Below are 18,878 nucleotides of genomic sequence, written 5' to 3'. Positions count from 1 at the left end.
CAACAAGCGTCGAGAATCTACATTGTGTACAGTCTCGCCGAGCCTCGGTAATGATTTGTCAACTGCAGCGCAACGCAAACCCGGCAAACCTCCTCGCGATCGCTCGAGTCAACTGTGGCTGCACAGCGACCGTCTGTTTCCACTGCGAGTTTCCAGTGCTTACCGCTGACAAACGCGATCATCGTGCTCCGATCTGACGCCGCAAACGGGTTTGCTCGGATGTAAACACTCGTGCTTTTGTAGAAAAAAGAGCGAACTGTTCAAACATGCTATGTTCGAGACGAAAGAAAATTAATTGTAGATTGAGATTTACGTTTTAGAAAATTTGTATCGGTTGAAGAGGCTTTAGTCTATAGAATAAGGAATTTAAGTAATAACGTTTTGAGTGCATGTATGGGTCAGCTCGAAGTCGATTGAAGCAGATATAAATTATTCTACGGGATAAATCAGAATCCTTTGACTTTCATCAATTTATTTGTCATTGATTTTCATAATAAACAAAGAATTGATTTCAACGATTTCCTCTCCATCTTAGTAGACATTCATCGTATCTGCTTACACAATGTAACGTCCAACAACCACAAATCAATCGAATGTTCTCTTAAAAGCAAAGCAACTTCGTAATTCAGAAAAATTTGATGTAGAATAAAATAGTACTTCATTTGATAGCCACTCTCGCCCAGACAACTGAACATAAAACACCAGGAACGCGTTTCCTCGAAGTTCTTCTTCCACGCGAATCGTCGACCTTCCAGGCAAACACCCCACGGTGGAAACGAGACTTTTAATAAAGCGCAAAAGGAGCACAAGGTTCGTCGCGACGGGGAAGGAAAAGTGTGCTCGTTTTATTCCGACGAAGAACAGAGGGAAAGGGTGGTGGCAAACAGAGACGTAATCTTATCGTCGAAAGAATCGTCGAGTCGTGTCTCGGCTAGAATTCTCTCGAGCGTTTCGCGAAAAATTGTCGAAGCTGCAGCGTGCTTTGAGTGCGACATTTTTAGAGGTCCGCGAGGCTCGTCGACGATTGCTAAATTCAGGGCAAATGATTCTCTGAACGCGAGAGATTGCGCCGTGTCCTTTCGCGACAACGAGTCGCCGGGGCAAATTTAATAACGCGATATGTAAATTAATCCCGCGACTACTGGAGCTTGTCCTTTGGCCGCGTGCCTTTGAACGTAAATTGCGGCGACGCGATAAAATGCTGAAGCTGCGACCTGCATTATACATCAGAGCGACGCTTAGAAACGCATCTCGACATGTGTAATGCGTCGTGAGACTGATTAAAGGGTAAGCCTGCGAGAAACTGGCCGGTTAGTCGCTGTTTTCAGGAGACTGTCTGGATAATAGCTGCAGCAGACACTACCGTGGTTCAGAGTGATACGTGACAGCGTGAAATGTATAATTTGAATAATTTTGTAGCCAGAGATTCCAGCAAGAGATATTCAACCATCATTCCTTCGTTCTGGTTTATTACGGAATTCTTTATACAAATCTTACAATACAATTAATTAGTTTTTTAGCTGTAGAAGTAATGAAAGAGAAATATTGAAAAATTCAATGCAAACACGAACAACTACACATTTTTCTCTATTTAACAATTCACAAGCTCACGCATTTTTGTCTCGTCGCATCGAAACGATACTTCTTTCACCGGAAACTAAGTGAAACTTATTAACGTACAGACTCGCGTCGAGGCAATATCATCGTTTCCTGGGTGAATGTATCTCGACGTTTAATTAAAGTCGAGTTCCGTCTGCCCTATTTACAGAATTCTCTGTCTCGGTAACGTCTGGCGACTATTCGCGCGACGAGTTCTTTTCCAAACAAAAGGCCGCGTTATTAATCTCAATTGTGCCGTGGAATTTCATTAAAAATGCATCCCTGTCGATCGGCACTGCGATGTGGCGAGCCAGCCTCGAACCTGTCCCAGGCACCACTTGCTTCGAGGTGCAATGAACGAGCGTAATCGCGTCACCAGGTACTCCTCGCGATTTAGGCGGCCTTTCGCCAAGACGCGAAAGCTAGCGAAAGACTAATAAGCCAAGACTAATAAGAGACTCGGGGTGTCGAGTTTCTGTAACACAGCGATTACTAAGATGCTGTTTGCAAGCAACCAGTTGATGGCTGAAATGAGTTTTAGGTTAGATTCATTAAAACCTCATACAGATAAACAATTCTTTAATTTTTAGAATCTTCGTATGCAACCTTGAGGGAGATATATAAGCCTCTGAATTTTTTACATCGACGTTCTCTTAACACAATGGCGACCACTGCCGTGAAATTTACGTCACTTCAAATTTTATTCCTGGTTATGAAGAAATTATGAAAACCTTTTTATTTTATACAGTACATATTTACAATATTGAGATTTCAAAACATATTTTGTAATTTTTATCTTCGCCCTAACGATACAAATATGCGATCCTCAGCTTCAGAATTTTATTATTTTCGTCAGTACTCGATATTAAAAACGTAAGACAAACATTATTTTTATTGGGAATATAAAATTAATGGAAAGTCATTTTTTTTAAATACTGTAGCGTCGACTACCTTCTGAAAAATGGAATCTCTTTCATCAATGTTTTATATAAAAATGAATTCTATTCCCCTCATGAATTAGTTTACATAGTACTAATAATTGTGCATAACAAAATCATTTCAATTTGATTTATAACTAATTTAAACTACTAACTAATTTAATCGAAGAAATGTCCATATAATTTTTAGGTAGTGTGTTGGTAGTGTGTATGAGTACGTAAGGTACATGTAACGTATATTTCATGAAATAATACAATTTTGCATAAGTGTATCTTTAACCAAATTGTCCATGACTGTCCACGCCATAAATACCTACGATCCACGATCCACTCACTACATACTTCGTCAAGTTATAAACAATAACACACCGTTCCAAAGAATGAGATATTTAGAAAAATTAGTAACTTATTGGAGGGACTCCTATACAGATTCCTGAAACAATGCACCGACGTGCATGGAGATGAGTGAACGGCGCCGAGGAATCTGCCGTACCACGCGTGTGTTGCAACATGCGACTGGTTAAGTAACCTGAAAAGAGAACGGATCCGATCCGTGTGTCACCTTTCACGAATCATCCTCGCGTCCTCGTTTGCTCTCGAAACCGTGATTATGCCCGCGACCCGGGTTATCCAGGAATGCGACCTGAATGGCGTTCACGGATCCCCCGGAACAATCGTCGACCCAAGTTCAGGCGACGTCGATTTGTGCAGAAGGAGAATCGACGGTATGCCTGGGCCGGATTTCGATTAGAGTTTCACTCACTTCCCAATTCACCGCGACACTTTCCTCCTGTGATCCGGCACAGTCTCTGGGGCTATTGAAATTCTACCCTAGAGCTTCGCCTGTGTCCTGCAGTTTCTTAGAATTTCAAGCTCAGACATTTAGAAGGAAGTAGTTTTAATTGCGCTTCTATTGGAAATCTTGGAAGACTGATTTAGCCTCGCGAGGTGAATTAACGATATTTGGTAATTGAATCTACTTGTGTGATTTTAAATGTAACATAGTTACGTAAAATGGATAGTGAACTATCTCTTGGAGACAAATAGAGTGTAATTATGGAGAAACACACTAATGATACATTTTCAATTTATTATATTTTTAATATAGTATACACAGTAATCACCGTCTGCTTGGTTGCATCACCTATCCTAAAGCTCCTTGCGTTCACGTCTCCTACCTGTAACACAAACAAGAAAAGCTTTATTAACGAGGATTAAATATCTTGCAGATCTGAACAAATTTTATTTATTTTCTATATGTACGGCCTTCAACTAAAAGAATATATAGAACAATTCTCCCTATTAAAATATGGTTATCGAGATCAAATTTTGATGCGAAAGGTGGAGCATATTGTTTTTAATTAATTCGAATCAAATAGTTTAAATGTTTCTTATCACATTAGACGATCCGACATCGTTTGTGCTAGGTTGGACGCCGCATTTCAATACTTGGGAATTCCACCGTCTGGAATTAGCAAGTTTCGTCGAACTTGCGTATTCATGGAAATACTAACGACGCTACCGTTCAACGAACCGCGCCGTCAAGACGTCGTTATCGACTCCATCAGCAAGGTCACGTTTGCATTTGCTGGAAAGTGAATCGTTACAACGCGGAAGAATGATTTTATGGCGCCACAAACTTTTCAGTGGCGACCCTGATGAACTGCAATTATGATTATGACGCTTGGTGAATATAATCTTCGACTACTACGACAACAATCGACGCTATCAAGAACATTCATTCCATTTTTTTTTTCATTTGTGTCATTCGTTTCATCCCTGGCATTTCTATCATTTCCATTTCATTTCTCATTTATTTCTCATTCATTTTCCTCTAAAATATGAATTCCTATAAGCATCATGAGAATCTTGTAATATACACTTTTTGCTTACATATGGATAGGGCCCTGTAATATTAAACCGAAACATAATACATAGTTTCTCGATGAATATGAGATTTCCAATTCATTCATCGAATCCAGTCCTTCGTTAATTTTATACGAGAGAAATGCATCGCAACCTTTGTTTCTGTTACATGAAAACGAATCCGCATACGTATCCGATTTCCAATTAAAATTTCGCAATTTGCGTATTTAATATTACCCGTTCCCATTAAAATTATCTGACAAGAACATCCGTGCCTTCGTGTTGGACATTTTTAATTCAACGTCGCTTACATGACAAATGCCAGTATTGTTCCATGTAAAATTAAACAGCAAATTTACTTGTAAAAAAATACATGTACATGTATACGATAACTGTCTGTGCATTATAGGTAATGCTAAAAGAGAAGAATTTTCAATTCTTTCTTGTTTAAAAAAAGCAATTATTCCTCATTTCAAAAAAACTATTCAAGCACTTGGCAAACACACTATTCCTTAAAATCAATTAGGAGCCTGTCGAATAAATTATATTAATTTACTTAATAATACTATAGATCACATGGACATAACTACACATTTGCTCACTTATGTATATCGATGTTATTCTTCTGTTCTAATATTATTAGAATTCTAAGATTAGAATTGGGGATTCTAATATTATAAATCTAACTATGTAAATAAGTATTTCTTGTTTATATCTCCCAAGAGTAAATAAAACATACATGTGTAACATTTCCTGGTCTCAAGATATGAAGATACAATAGACAAAGTCACTCAAGAGAATTTCAAGCGGGCTCGAAAACTTCATGAATTTAAAACATGTACCAGTTTGAAATAAAACCATTGTTCACCAATCACATCTAAAATTTGTCAGATACATATCGATTCCAAACATTGCAGCTGTCACAATCCGTAATATTTTTACTGCATCGTTTCAGGAGTGGTTCCATTTATTTTCACTGCGCTTCGTTCTGGTGTTCGCTGAAATACTAACGACGTCTCGGTTCGGTAACGCCGTCACGTCGTCATTATCGACGCCTTTGGCAAATCGGTCCCCCGCGATCGAAGTTGAAACTCCGTTCGTTCGGGGAACGCGAAATTTGGATGGAATCCAAATGGCGAGAGCCGGCCATCGAGGGACGTTTTCTTTTCACAGCGAGCGCCCGCGAGCTCCGTAATTATTAAAAGTGGATTAATTGCGCTTTTCCGAGTCTCCGTGTGTCCATTAGATGAATGGGAAACGATAAATAAAATGGTACGTCCTGGACGACTGGGGACATCGAAACCTTCCGGTGTTCTTTTATAGGTTGAACAAATAGTACTCTTTGAGTAGGATTAATATCCTCGCTCCTGGACACTTTTCTTTCGACAGAAAAGATATTTTTCTACGTTACTTGAATCAGATACATTAACTCTTTCATTACGGGGCGATTTTTGGTGAAAATTCTAAGTAGCATAGAAGTGTGAAGCTTAAAAAGATACCAGCTTATAGGGAATGCTAAGACGGAATTTTTTTATATTTACAGTTTATTCAAATGACGTTTAATTTCAGAGATAAACATTGAAATCTTCCAATGGAAGACTTCCAATTTTCATTTTTGAAACAAAGAGTCCTATGAACAAACTGTAAATATAAAGAAGTTTCGTCTCACCATTTCCTATAAGCTGATATTTTTTAAAAATTGATTTAACTATCCATCATTCGATTTGGATTTATCGTTATTCCAAACATATATTACATTTAATCAAAATAGGAAAATTAATTACACGACTAAACAGAACTCTGTTAAAAAGTCAGCGTTACACCTGGGAAGCACTGCTGCAATTAAGTAGGAAAAACAAAGGTCCAACGAGTATAGCATGGTACTTTGCGTACCGTGTTTCTCAAACATGCCAGTACGTTTCGTGAAACTTCGTTTACCAAGAATCCAACTCCAAGCTAATACACAGTTCCACGGTGTGTATTATATGGTTTCGGCACGTCATAACGGAAATAAATTATACACCGCAGGAAACGCTGTAGGTTATTGTGAAACACGTCTGAGCTCTTTAAAGGCTCGAGGCCAACTCTCTGTTAGAATGATTACGATCGCTTGATTTGCACCAGACCGACAACCTTCGTTAGTTCGCACATCGTGTGGCACATTCATCTTCGAGCAATCTACATTTGCTCATCTTAGAATAGAATTATTTAGTTGGAATTATACGGTATGACCATGTTTGAAATCAAATGTAATCGGAAGATTAGATTTCATTGTTACTTCGTTCGAATTATATTTTATTGTAAGAGTCTCTACGAAAAATAAGGCACGAAAGATTCGAACCCACGATCCTCGGATCCACATTCGTCCGATTTTCCTACACAATCAAACCCGCACCCCGCGATACTTACATTATGTTTTAGCTACGTTTTGTGTACAGAATAATTTTGCTAATTTCTAAAGACGATTCGAAACTGGCTATTGAAATGTTAAAATAAGGGTAATTTTTAAAATATGTATGATTATCTGATTTCTAGTTGCTGCATAAATTTGTTGAATAAGTTAAAAGAGATCGAGTGCCAAATAAAAAACTATGAAGAGATTTAGTGTTTCTTTTGTATTCAATAGGTGAATTAAACAATCGAATGAGGAGCTTCCAAAGGTCAAAGGCGGAAGCTTCGTTAAGTTTTGAAACAGATGCGTCCCTGAAAGTGCTGCACGCTTTCCAGATCGAGATAGATGGACTCCATCTAAAGTAGGCAGAGTCTAACACGTGCAACATTATGCAACGCCTAATAGACGCGCTGGCAGTTCTTGAAAGACCAGTCCAGTGAAAGGATCGCTTTAACACGACGGTTCGGCCGCAAGCTCTGCTGCATTGTAACTAAACATCTTTAGTGAAAGGCAATAACACGAAGTGGCGAGTACCAACGGATACTTTTCCCATTACCGTATACGTATCGATCCCTAGACCACAGATTCTCAATGGAAACCACACTGCTCTTCCCCAATTCACAACTTCACATAATATTGTTTCTCTGGGCTTTTACTATTTTCATGCTTCAAACTATCTTTGGCACCTTAACTCTTCTGTTAGACTTGAATTTATCATGTACTACAACTATTTTAAACTTATACTTGGTTTCTACTTTCTGATAGACCATGATTCGAGAGGTGCATCAAATTTGGAGTAATTCTTGTATGAGACATACGAATTTGACTAAAATGTTATTGAAGTTGATGAAATGTTATTGAAATTTTTCAAATAATTTTGAATTTAATTGATTTGATTAATTGTGTCAACAATTATTTCAGAATTAAATGCTAATAATGAAAAAGAATCCCACCAAACAGAGACTGCATTTTTCATTATAATTTTCTAAAAATATTTTACACATCCAATAATATTTAAACAATCAGTTGACAGTATTATATTTAAATTGTGTCCACAATCATGTTAGAATTAAATTCTAACAATGGGAAAGAATCCCGCCAAAGAGGGACTATACTTTATATGATTATATTCATATGTTACACGTACAGTAATATTTAAACAGTCAGTTGACTATATCATCTAATAGCAATTATAATAGGTGCGGATATTAATGAAGCAACGAACCAACACAGGTTGAGAGACACTGGACTAGACGATAATTTGGAGTTGCATGGAGAAAGTATGCTCAATTGCTCACTTCTTCGTCGCTTCATGGAAAACGTGTTAATACCAGGATGATGATAGGTGACATAATAACCCTGTAATAATCATTGTTTCTTCGACGATAGGTTAAGGTCCTGGCATTATACTTTGCAACTGAAATATAAATAGCCTTTAGGGAATACTCCGATATTCTCCTGTTTGATACAAAGTTCGCGTTCAGATAGAGATGTTCTACTGACATTTCTGCAACATCGAATCTGGTTAACATTTGATATTGGGTAGCTGATTTTTTATTGAAGTCTCTGATGCAATTTCGGTTTTATCAAGACATTCGCGACCGTTGACGTGAATTCACGTGAATTCACGAATCATGGTCTCTTGGAAAGTATAAATCAAATATAAATTAACTAAAATATTAGTTGTAATACATACTAAATTCAAATCCAATAGATGTCTCTATTCTTACTACATGCTTTCTCTAAATTACGATTCTCCACGGTAAAGGAGAGCCACAGCGGACGTCCAAACGTCCACTATTTCAAATACCGATTCCTCTCTTAATTAATCAAACGGAACTCACAGAAAGACCAATTAAGTTTCACTTCGCTGCGAATTCTGATCCTCGAGAACTCGTGCTTCCAGAACGTTTGACGTTAAATGTTTATGGGACGGTAGCCCGCCCCATGAATGTTGCGCGTAAACATTTCACGTCAAATAAATAGCAGTCTTTGCCAGAGTTTGCGCAAACTCGCTGGCAATCTAATTGCTTGGCATCGTCGAGACAACTTTTACTTATCGGGATCTCTCCGTGGATCGTTCACGGTCGTAAGAGTAATAATATGAGGAATAACCGACGAAGTCGGCGATTCGATCGAGAAAAAGGGGGAACCGGATCCCAAATCGCCTGTGCTGTGCGTGAAACGAGTATGCTCCCCGCTTGGTGAAAGTTTCTGAGAAAAAACGATAATAATTTATCCGCAAGATGCAGCGACGAGGCGAGAATATCGGGCGTTCGACTCGTTTCCTGTTTCGATCAGTGGCGCATCGAGACTTGTAAGGACCTGGAACCATCGTGTTATCTTGTAAGTTAGGTTAGTATTATCTTAATTTCGACAAAGATGAAATGGAACAATTTATTACCAATTAATCACTGCTTTTCTTCATTTTGTACGTTGATCTTCTGTCTGGCTACTAATTATTTGAATCTCTCTTTTATGTAATTTTATTTATTTTGTTGAGTAGAATTTAGGTGGATGTCTTCTAATTATATTTGACGTGTTTAGGGTAGTAAAGGCAGCTCAATGTTACAATTATAAATTTAACAATTATTGAAGTCGGTATATTTAATGTAATCCTTTATTTACAGGATTTCTCAAAAGTTTTAAAAATCTAGGCGTCCATCTTGGTCTTATATCATCTTATAGAGTTGTCCCTAACAATCGTCCAAAAGAAAAAAAGCTTGTGTTGCCACCCAACATTTAAAAACTTCATAGAAGTGGACTTGAAAGTCACAATAGGTTACAAATGGTTTAATTAATACAGCACCATGAGAAAATTGACAGTAAATTAAGGGATAAAGACTCTACCTAAATGAAAATAAAGTAATCAGTGTTCTCGTTTGAAGTACGATAAGGGATTGAAATCGAAAAGCTAAATGAGGATGTGAGGAGATGGTCGAACACGCGTAATCTCGCATCGAACAGAATCCACGATTCTTCAGGTTGAACAGAAGAAGGTATTTGTACGAAACAATCGACGAAGCTTCTTATCGAGGTTTGGTCGTTCTCTCATGGCTGATCAAGGCACTGCGCCGGAAATGGGAAGAGAAAGTTGAAAGCAGAATGTCGAGCACGAAAACTGGCAAAGGAAGAAACTTCAAACCAGAGGTGGGCGAAGTTACGCGTACTAAAATTCGATAACGAATAAAAGGTAAACGAGATTTGAAATATCCAGGACAAAATATTGAAATCGTCCACTTTGCCACGAATTTTGACTGTATTATGAGGTTTCCAACTCAATTTTGGATTTTCAACAGGCGCACAAAAATATTTCTCATCTAATAAGATAACATATTAATTAAATTCAATATTTTAAGCAATATTTATATCTGGTATCTGGTTATAATAAAGGAGTACATATAAAAATTAACTCATAAAATAAATACGTATATTGAAACTGTTCTGAAAATGTCACAAAAATATTTTCTCTTTATTAAAATCACACCTATCCTAACAGAATAATTTTATTTTGAATGTCTGAGCTGTTATATCTCCAATAAAAGTAATAGCCAGAGTTATATAACGAAAGTATGTTTCGCGTACAGTAATAGATGATAGAAATATAGATTGTCCAAGAAACTGTTCGATCGAATAAATCATTACACAAAATGTCTATTCGTTATCTGTTATTGAAATGAAATTGTGTCCATATTTTCTCCAAGAGGAAGTGAACGCAAGATGGGTTTCAGGCAGTTTTAACTCGCTGCTAAAGGATGTTAATCGGCAGACAGAAGTTATGTAACCGAGGTGAGCGGTAGATATTCCATGAGAACTATTTTTTTGGAGCGGATACCTTCTCTCGCGGGGCGGAACGATCGCGCGAACCCGATTCGAAAGTCTGCAAAGCGAGTCTTCTTACGTTCTTCCAGATAATCTCCCCATTTTGCTTGCTCTTATGAAAACGTGGGAAACCATGTATGAAAAAATGAAACTCGCACGGTGCAAATTTGAACAAAAACATTCTATTGTTATGCAAGCTTAGAGGAACGTAGGCATCACATTGAAGCGTTTAAGGGATTGATTATCTAAGAATCTAAGAATTGTATTCTTCTCACGTCGAGTTAATGGCAAGTAGGCATCAACAATTTCAAACTAACATTATTTAAAATAATGTATTATCTTATCTCACGGTTATTCTATTTGCGATATACAATTTCGTTAGTCTATTTCATAAAATAATTTCAAAAAAGGTACTTGTATATTTTCAGTTAGGGAATGATCAAATATTTGATAGAATAATTAATAATTACAAACATATATTTATCTTTATAAAGCGATAAAGTGATGATATCTGTGATTTCAGATAATTATATTCTTTTTGAATACTTATTATTTTTAATAAGATTGTTATGTGAATTACCTGTTATAAAACGAAAACTTTGTGTATAAAGCACCTATTACTACAACTTTAACTTGAATTAGCAGTTACTTAAAAAAACCTTACTATTTGAAATACCTATTGAAATAAATTTCTATAGTGGTTTTTTCAATATGCAATTCCGAAATGCTCTTCCAAAGAGTTATTCCTTCTTTATGTGTCAAATCAAATTTGTCCAATACCGACTATCAGAGATGGAGGAAAATCATTCGATCGGAGATAGAAACAGAACTTGCTAGAATTCGGAAATGTGTATGCAAAGCTCGAGAGTTGGTTTCACCTACCCGGAGTGAATTCGCACAGGAGACTAGATCCCGATTGAAGCGTGGAACGCAGACTGGAAAGACCATAAGTCGCGAGGGACTAAAGCAGTCGCAGATTAGGCGTTGCATGCGTCACGAACGTGCCCGATTGAAATTTAATTAAACCACGGCCAGCGTTAATCGAAGGCTTGATTAATCTCAATTAAAACGCGCTCGACGATCAGCACGCAGTCAGCCAATCATCGCCAAGGATTTCCAGCTGAAATTGATTGGATATCAATAATGTTTGAAATTTGAAACCCTCAACAAATTTCTCGAATAAAATAAAACAAAAATTAAAACTAATTGGTGCATTTGTTGGTTTTCATTTACCTGATATGTTATTAATATTGCCTCTATCAGCGAATTTTTTTCTATTATTTGTGCAATATAATTAACATCGTATTTATCTAGAAATAATTGTTTATATATAGTTAGAAAAGAAGAAACGAGAGGGAGAAATAAACTTATGACCAAGAATGCCTTTTTACAACCTTTTTTACACTGAGTTGGCTTCAGCGGTTAGCGTGTTGGGCCGCGATCATGTATGGTCCAAGTCATGTAAGCGCGATAAAGCTCGTGACAGCTCCACTTGCTCAGCAATAACCCGTAATTACGTATTATTTTACCGGAAAGTACGTAATAAGTATCGTTGAATATACTACTTCCTGGTTGTTGTTAATTTCCTTAATCTTGAATTTCTTTAGGTGGGAAAATACCTCTAATGGTAAATATTGCTTGAGAAAATAAATACAATTTAAAAATAAAAAGTAATGTACATCATAAATATTATTATATTATATCAAAATATGTTATCAAGAATTTGTCATCATTATCAAAAGTATATAGACAATTGTGACATTTTCTTTGCCTTTTTTAGAATTTTCACAAGATAAATTGTCCACGACAATCGTAGTTAAGCGTTGGACGATCGATTGGAAACGCAGCCGGTTCGAAAATATCAGGAAATCGTCGACAGAGCCGTTTCCAAGCGGATCCAATCGCGGTTTTCGCGCAAGGAGTTCAACTCGACTCGAGAGACACTTTTTCCGCGAGTTTTTCTTCCCAATTCGCCTCGACGATCCCTTTATCGCCACGGTGAATAAGATGCCGGCTATCGTCGATCTTTTGTGTACCTTTGCAATGGTAATAGGCATGCCACGTGATACTCGATCGAGTGCCGTGATAATCGAATTACGTCGAACGCGTCTGCCTCGGAAGCGTCTCCATTTTTCACCCTTCTGCTTCCTTTCTATTAAGATTCCATGGATGAATGCTACGCGGAAAGATTCAGCGCCCTTCCGCGGCATCCTTGTACTTTGGACGAAGCATTTAACGCTCGCCATTGAAATTTCTTCTTTCGTCTCAAATATTGAATTTAAATTAAATCGTTTTCGAGATAAATCGAAAAATGGCACCATGGAATCAACCATCTGCTTAGAAATATTCCTTTCCAAGGATTAAGAATGAGGTAAAATAATCTTTCTCGACAGACTCGCCTTTATGTTTTTGGAGGATTGTTTTATCACCAACAATGCAAAGCTTTGTTGTCTACAAAATATTCACAACGAAGAGCAGAAGCGAGAAATCTTCTGATTCAAACGCGACCCTCTTATACTTCTTTTGTCAATTGAAAGCTACGAGTAGAGCTTCAGTCTGTAAAACTCTGCATGCAGGATGCAGATTCATAATCCTCGATCTTGAAACATTTTCGGTTTCCGTGGAAAACGGTTGCTCGACGACATAACGGAGCCATTGATGTTGGGTCATGGACTTTGTGGTGATTTCTGGACAATTTTCTTTTCGTTCTTGCCTCTGTGGTGTTGTAAGGATTCATCCTCGAAAACTATGCGACAATTGTCTTATTTACAGTTAGAGCTTCGCGGTCGTGATTGTGTTGCGAATCATCACTGAGAAACTTAGATAGCGCATGATCTTAATTCGACGCTAGAGACGAGAGTGATTTCATTGCAAGGGTTTATTAAAAAATCTTAATTTCTTAATTAAATTTTATTGTCCCTTGTATTTAAGAAATGACAAATAAAATGATTGGAAAGCCATTTACTCACTATATTTGCTCGATTGAACAGGTATAATTTAATTTAAAAATTCAGATTTTTGTATACTTTATTCAGAGAAAACTTTTGTAAAAATTTCGTGAAAAAACTGACAATTAAATTCCAAAACTGTACGTTTCGAGGACTTCACACCATATCAGCTTTTCCTGCGAGCTCGTGGAATGAGAAAGACACTCGCGCGAACGTTCGAGTGGCAGGAAATTGAAGTGCATCGAGGCAGAGTTCGAGTGAATTTATTAAACGATTCACGTCGACCAATCGACCTTTCATTCGACGCTGTAACCGACGACGCTCTCCATTTTATTAACACGCCCCCCTTGTGCCAGGAAACCGACGAAAATGGTTTTCCTGCTGCGACGAATTCGAGTTTAAAATGATGCAACGTTTAACGAACGCTGCTCGCGCGAATGTACGGGTCTCGAATAAGGTGAAAAGAAAAGTAGCACGACACGTCAGTCTGTAATAAAAAAAATATCACCCTATTCTGGGGCTTTTCCTCCGTGAAATACGTATTTCGAAAAGCCTGAGCGACTTCGGGAACACGGACGGGAAATAAAAGTTTAGGGTCGCGCCAATGAAATGCGGTCTGACGTCTGTAAAGCTCGGATATTAAAAGTGAGCACGCATTTTTAAAGTGTAAAAAATGTGTGGAACGCTGGTGGTTTATTATTTAAGGGAATAATGCAACGTTGGGACGTAATGTTACTCGATAAAAAAATTATTTAAGGAAATAAATAATTAAGCGTTTAGAAAGAGAATATATTGTTAACATGACGAAAATAACCGCCAAGGCTCCGTAATTATCAATGAATTTATCAGTAAACATTTGTTAAAGAGCTGGAACTAGTTTTTTCTTTAAAAAATCATCGTATAAAGAAAATATTTGTATATATTACACTCTTGTTAAAATATACTTCAAGTTGCACAATTACGTAATTACAAGTCTAGAATTCTATCACATTTGCTATTTTTCATTACTTTTAATGAAAGCAAAATCAAGACTGATCAATATATTGTAAACACATATTGACACCAAACATTTAATTAAAAAATAAAATTAAGAAAGACGTTCTACTACTATTCCTAGTTAAAAAATAAATCTTTCCACGAATTTCTCTTATAAATCATTTCAACGCGTCTTCTATGAGAATATACTTTCTCTTATTTAAAGAATAAAAATATTTAACAAATCTTACCTCGATAAATAAATGGTCAATTTATCGTGAGATTCTCAAACCATATTTCGATCAATTTACCTGGTAATTGTAATGAAAATGTAACAATCACAGTGTGATCTACAGTCATTTCGTCGCGAGGAAACGCATTACGAAGGCGACTCATGTACTGTCCATAACGATACAACATTTCTTCCAGCATGTAACGGTTTCCCGACTGGGTGCTAATAGTCGCCACGATTATGTTCGTGGCCTTGTGTCCCGAACCAGTCGTCCTTGAGATGTAACGCTGTACTCGCATGTACATATAAGCTCGTTGCAACGAAGCGGTGACCGCGCCTGGGCGCCGCTGGTGAAACGCTAGTAAAATTAACATTATGGAGGCGTCGATATGGAATTCGCAAAGAAACGACGCGTTAACGCGAGGAAGACACATAAACAATTATCGATCACCTTTGCTGTTGAAAAGGTTAACTACTCTCACTCCAACGAGATTGTTCACTACATGATTTTCAATGTACAGAAATACTCTATTTTAATACTAGATTTACAAAGATTTTTTATAAACTTTTTATTACCAAAGTAATGCTTTAATAAACGAAGTGGATTTACTAAAGTTATTTAGAATTATTTAATTTGGATATATGCTTGTGTTTTTGTACGGATAAAAGTCAACATAAGTGGTTGGCAAAAAATATAAACAGTTTCTGTGAAACCTGGTGAAATTAGGAATGAATCAAGTTATTAGTGTGTTCCATAAACCTAGCGTTAAACAATTTACTCGATGTATCTAAGACAGTTTTTATAATGTTATTAATCCATGTAATATTTAGGTTTCCATTAGGCGGATATAAAATACCATTCTTTGGCGGTTCACGCAACAAAAAAAGACTTAATGACGCGAAAATGAATAACGTGGAAGCACTTTTACGATGCAAAAGCTGTTACAAATAGCCGCTAATGCCGCCATTGACTTTCTACAATCAATGTATGGGCTCGATGAGTGGGAAATAATCGCCAAAATGACCGTAATCAACGAGCTCTCGGTGAAATTAAGCGTACGAGTCGCGCGCTTTGTTGAATCTCGACTAGCGGTCATTTCGTGCAAATGCTCGTGAAAATATTATTTCAACGTGTAACGTGTGGCGATCCAGTTTGAGAAACACATACATATCAGAGCGGGTCGTATTCCCTTAGGTACTTTTCCGTGCAAAAATATTTTACAACTATCCTCAATCTTTCAAATATTTATACAATTAGCCAAAATATTATTTCAATGTAAATCATGTGCTGCTCCAGTTTGAGAAACACGTACACATTAAAAAAGACTATATTTCCTTAGGTACTTTGCAGTACAAATATGTTCTACAACTATCCTCACCATTTCAGATATTTGTACAATTAGTTGCATAGGAGATTCAGAATATTTAATTAATTAATGTATTGTTAAAGATTGCTCGTAAACCCATGAACCCCGAAAGGGAACGTTATTATTAACGAAAAAAAAATTACGCTCAACGATATTTATTTTCAGATATTTATACAATTATCCAGGTATATTCTTACAGTTTATAATACACAATTTAATCTCGCCCTATAATCAACAGTTTCTGAAAATATTTTCTATGAATGTTAGGATAAGAATAAGAATGTAAGGGGTTCTATAGCTTAATAAAGGAAAAAAACTCCATTCACGTTTCAACTATTTCTTCATATACGATCCAACCTTGTTCCCACAGTTATACATTGCCTATCGAAGTAAACCAGGTGGGTGGGAATCGTAATGTCCCATAGAACGGTTTATACATTAGTCATACGATATTGAGTTAGCATGCGACGCGCATACTATTACTATTCGCGCGAAACAATATGCATATCGAGGAAATAATATGGAAATTACGTGACCGGTTGAATGTCGTGATTTCAGTTGGTAACTTTTTCCGAGCCGGCTGTCTAGCGGCAGGAACTATTACACCATTCATACCTGGGCGAATAGCAATTCAAGCTCGCGGTTAAACGAGCAATGACCGAGAAGATAAGAAGCATAAATCGTTGTAAACTGTACCGTTGGGAGAGTTATAGTAACGCCGGCAATTTATCGTGAGATTCTCAAGCCGTTTTGCGATCAATTTTCCTGGTAATTGTAATGAAAATGTAACAATCACAGTGTAATTTACAGTCATTTCGACGGTAGGAAACGCATTACGAACGCCATTTAGCGAGAACGATGATTGTCTGCTCAGGAACGGTGGATCCAATTTTAGATACTATTATAATTTCGCAAAAGTGTGCCTCGTGGCTCGAGACAGAAATTAGAAGTGTGAACTTAGGTTTAGTTTGAAAGGTATTTTCACCCGACGCCGACGGTACGATTACAAGTGGAACTTTATTCCTTTCGCTTTAAGCTTGGCACTATACAAACCATTGCTGAAAAATGTTCATTTGATATACATATATATAGCATATAAATATAAATATAAATATAGATATAAATATTTTTTTATCGTATACATATACAACATATCTCAACGTCAGCAAAAAAAAATGGCGTGGACCTTGATACAGCCTCATCATCTGGACTAAAAGAAAAAAACAATAGTTATATAAGGTAGGTTCCCTCGAACCTTCTAACTTTTTCCTGTAAGATTTTTTTGTAACTACGATAGTTTAGGCATTATCGCTCTGCAACAGTTCCGCTGCTTCACCCTCCTGTATAATTAGGGTAACAGCAGAAAAATGATTTCAAAATTCCCTGAAGTTTGTCATACTCTTCTCTGATTTAGATATTTTACTCGTATCATTATAAAAAAAGTAATTCTTTCAATAGTTTGTATTCCTTCCTCGAATTGACCGATCATCCCATTTCTCCTCCTACTTTTCTATTTCCATGGAAATTGTAATTATGAAGTTTGACTTCGTTACCCTCAACGAAACGAGAACTTCTCACGCAGAGTCTACTTTCCGTGAAATATTATAACAGGAACCCACACAACAGTAATATCCCATTACATTTTTCCATTAACGTCAGCATGTTATCCTCGATGACTCCGTAATCCGCTTTACACACCCATTACGAAACATTGCAACAGTTCTGCCATTGCCACTCTCATTCACATTTACCCATGCATTTCTCCAAGTACTATATTTTAGAATGAAGGAAAGAAGGAATGCTTACTATAAATATTGTTTAATTGGAAACTTTCAATTTAGATGAAAGATGATATGATGCATTGAAAAATATTAAACAAGTGCTCATCTTGTGTTTCAATGATTAATCTTCACGAGCACTTTTCAAGGTTTGTAACCTCATATACCTAGTTCAAAATACGATGTCAGTCTGAACTACAATATATCATTGTATTAAGTACGAATAATATCCATCAATTCTGGTTTTTGTGTTCATCTTAATCTCAAATGTTGAAAATGGAACGGAGATATTTAACCCTTTGCGCTTGAGAGGAGTGACTCTCGGTCACCATCCGGTTTGACGCAGTAAATCAACCAACAATAATGTTTGTTTAAGTTTAATTTCATTGGAACTCGAAGTGTCGATAAAATGATTGTCGAAGAGGTAACGGTGGACTGATTTTCAAATCTCAAATTAGAGTACCCATTTTACTCAAGTTTAACTTAGTATCTCGAGTTCCTGATAAATGCCAGAAAAAAGCCCTTAAGTTCGCAGAGTTAATAAAATGAATTAGCGTAGTTCAACGCATGCATAGATACAAGCATAAACGAACAAACCGACCATACAAATGAACAAACAATATTCCCGAAAGATTAACGTCGTACTGCCATACCTAAACGTACCAATTCTCATCGCTGACTTTCCAACTTGATCAAACAGTTCAAGGAAAACGTTTGCTCATCATCTTCCAACGCACCAGCAAACAATGCTCCGCTTTGTTCGAGGTTTGCATGCAAAGCTAGGAGATTGCGGCTGCGAAACGAATCGCCTGGGGAGCTAGGGATGCGTTTGGGCCAGTTTCTTGCAATTTCGTGACTCGAAGTTAGCCACAGTCGGCGCATAATTATCCTCGACTGGGTGCCGTGCGCGTGGGCAGCTCGAGTTGGATGGTTTTTACCGCGTTTCAGGGTCGCTAATGGT

The 18,878-nt window shown here is 37.1% G+C and overlaps 1 protein-coding gene across 4 annotated transcripts in view; it reads right to left on the bottom strand.

Moving 5' to 3' along the window:
* LOC128889737 (polypeptide N-acetylgalactosaminyltransferase 2) overlaps nt 1-18,878 on the bottom strand; it is a 286,331-nt gene that overhangs the window by 139,439 nt on the left and 128,014 nt on the right. For 2 of the 4 annotated variants that reach the window (XM_054147657.1, XM_054147659.1), the window contains exon 2: nt 3,662-3,715. The exons of 1 other annotated variant lie outside the window; for it this stretch is intronic. In XM_054147657.1, coding sequence (XP_054003632.1) covers nt 3,662-3,715 — 54 coding nt within the window. Of the gene's footprint in view, nt 1-3,661; nt 3,716-14,791; nt 15,207-18,878 lie in introns of those variants that run through there. One more of the 4 variants, XM_054147660.1, reaches the window with a different exon arrangement.

Source organism: Hylaeus anthracinus, unplaced genomic scaffold (genome assembly GCF_026225885.1).
Source record: "Hylaeus anthracinus isolate JK02 unplaced genomic scaffold, UHH_iyHylAnth1.0_haploid 11997, whole genome shotgun sequence".
Classification (NCBI taxonomy): domain Eukaryota; kingdom Metazoa; phylum Arthropoda; class Insecta; order Hymenoptera; family Colletidae; genus Hylaeus; species Hylaeus anthracinus.
Note: the sequence above shows the minus strand (reverse complement) of the source record. Positions and strands in the feature narration are given on the sequence as shown.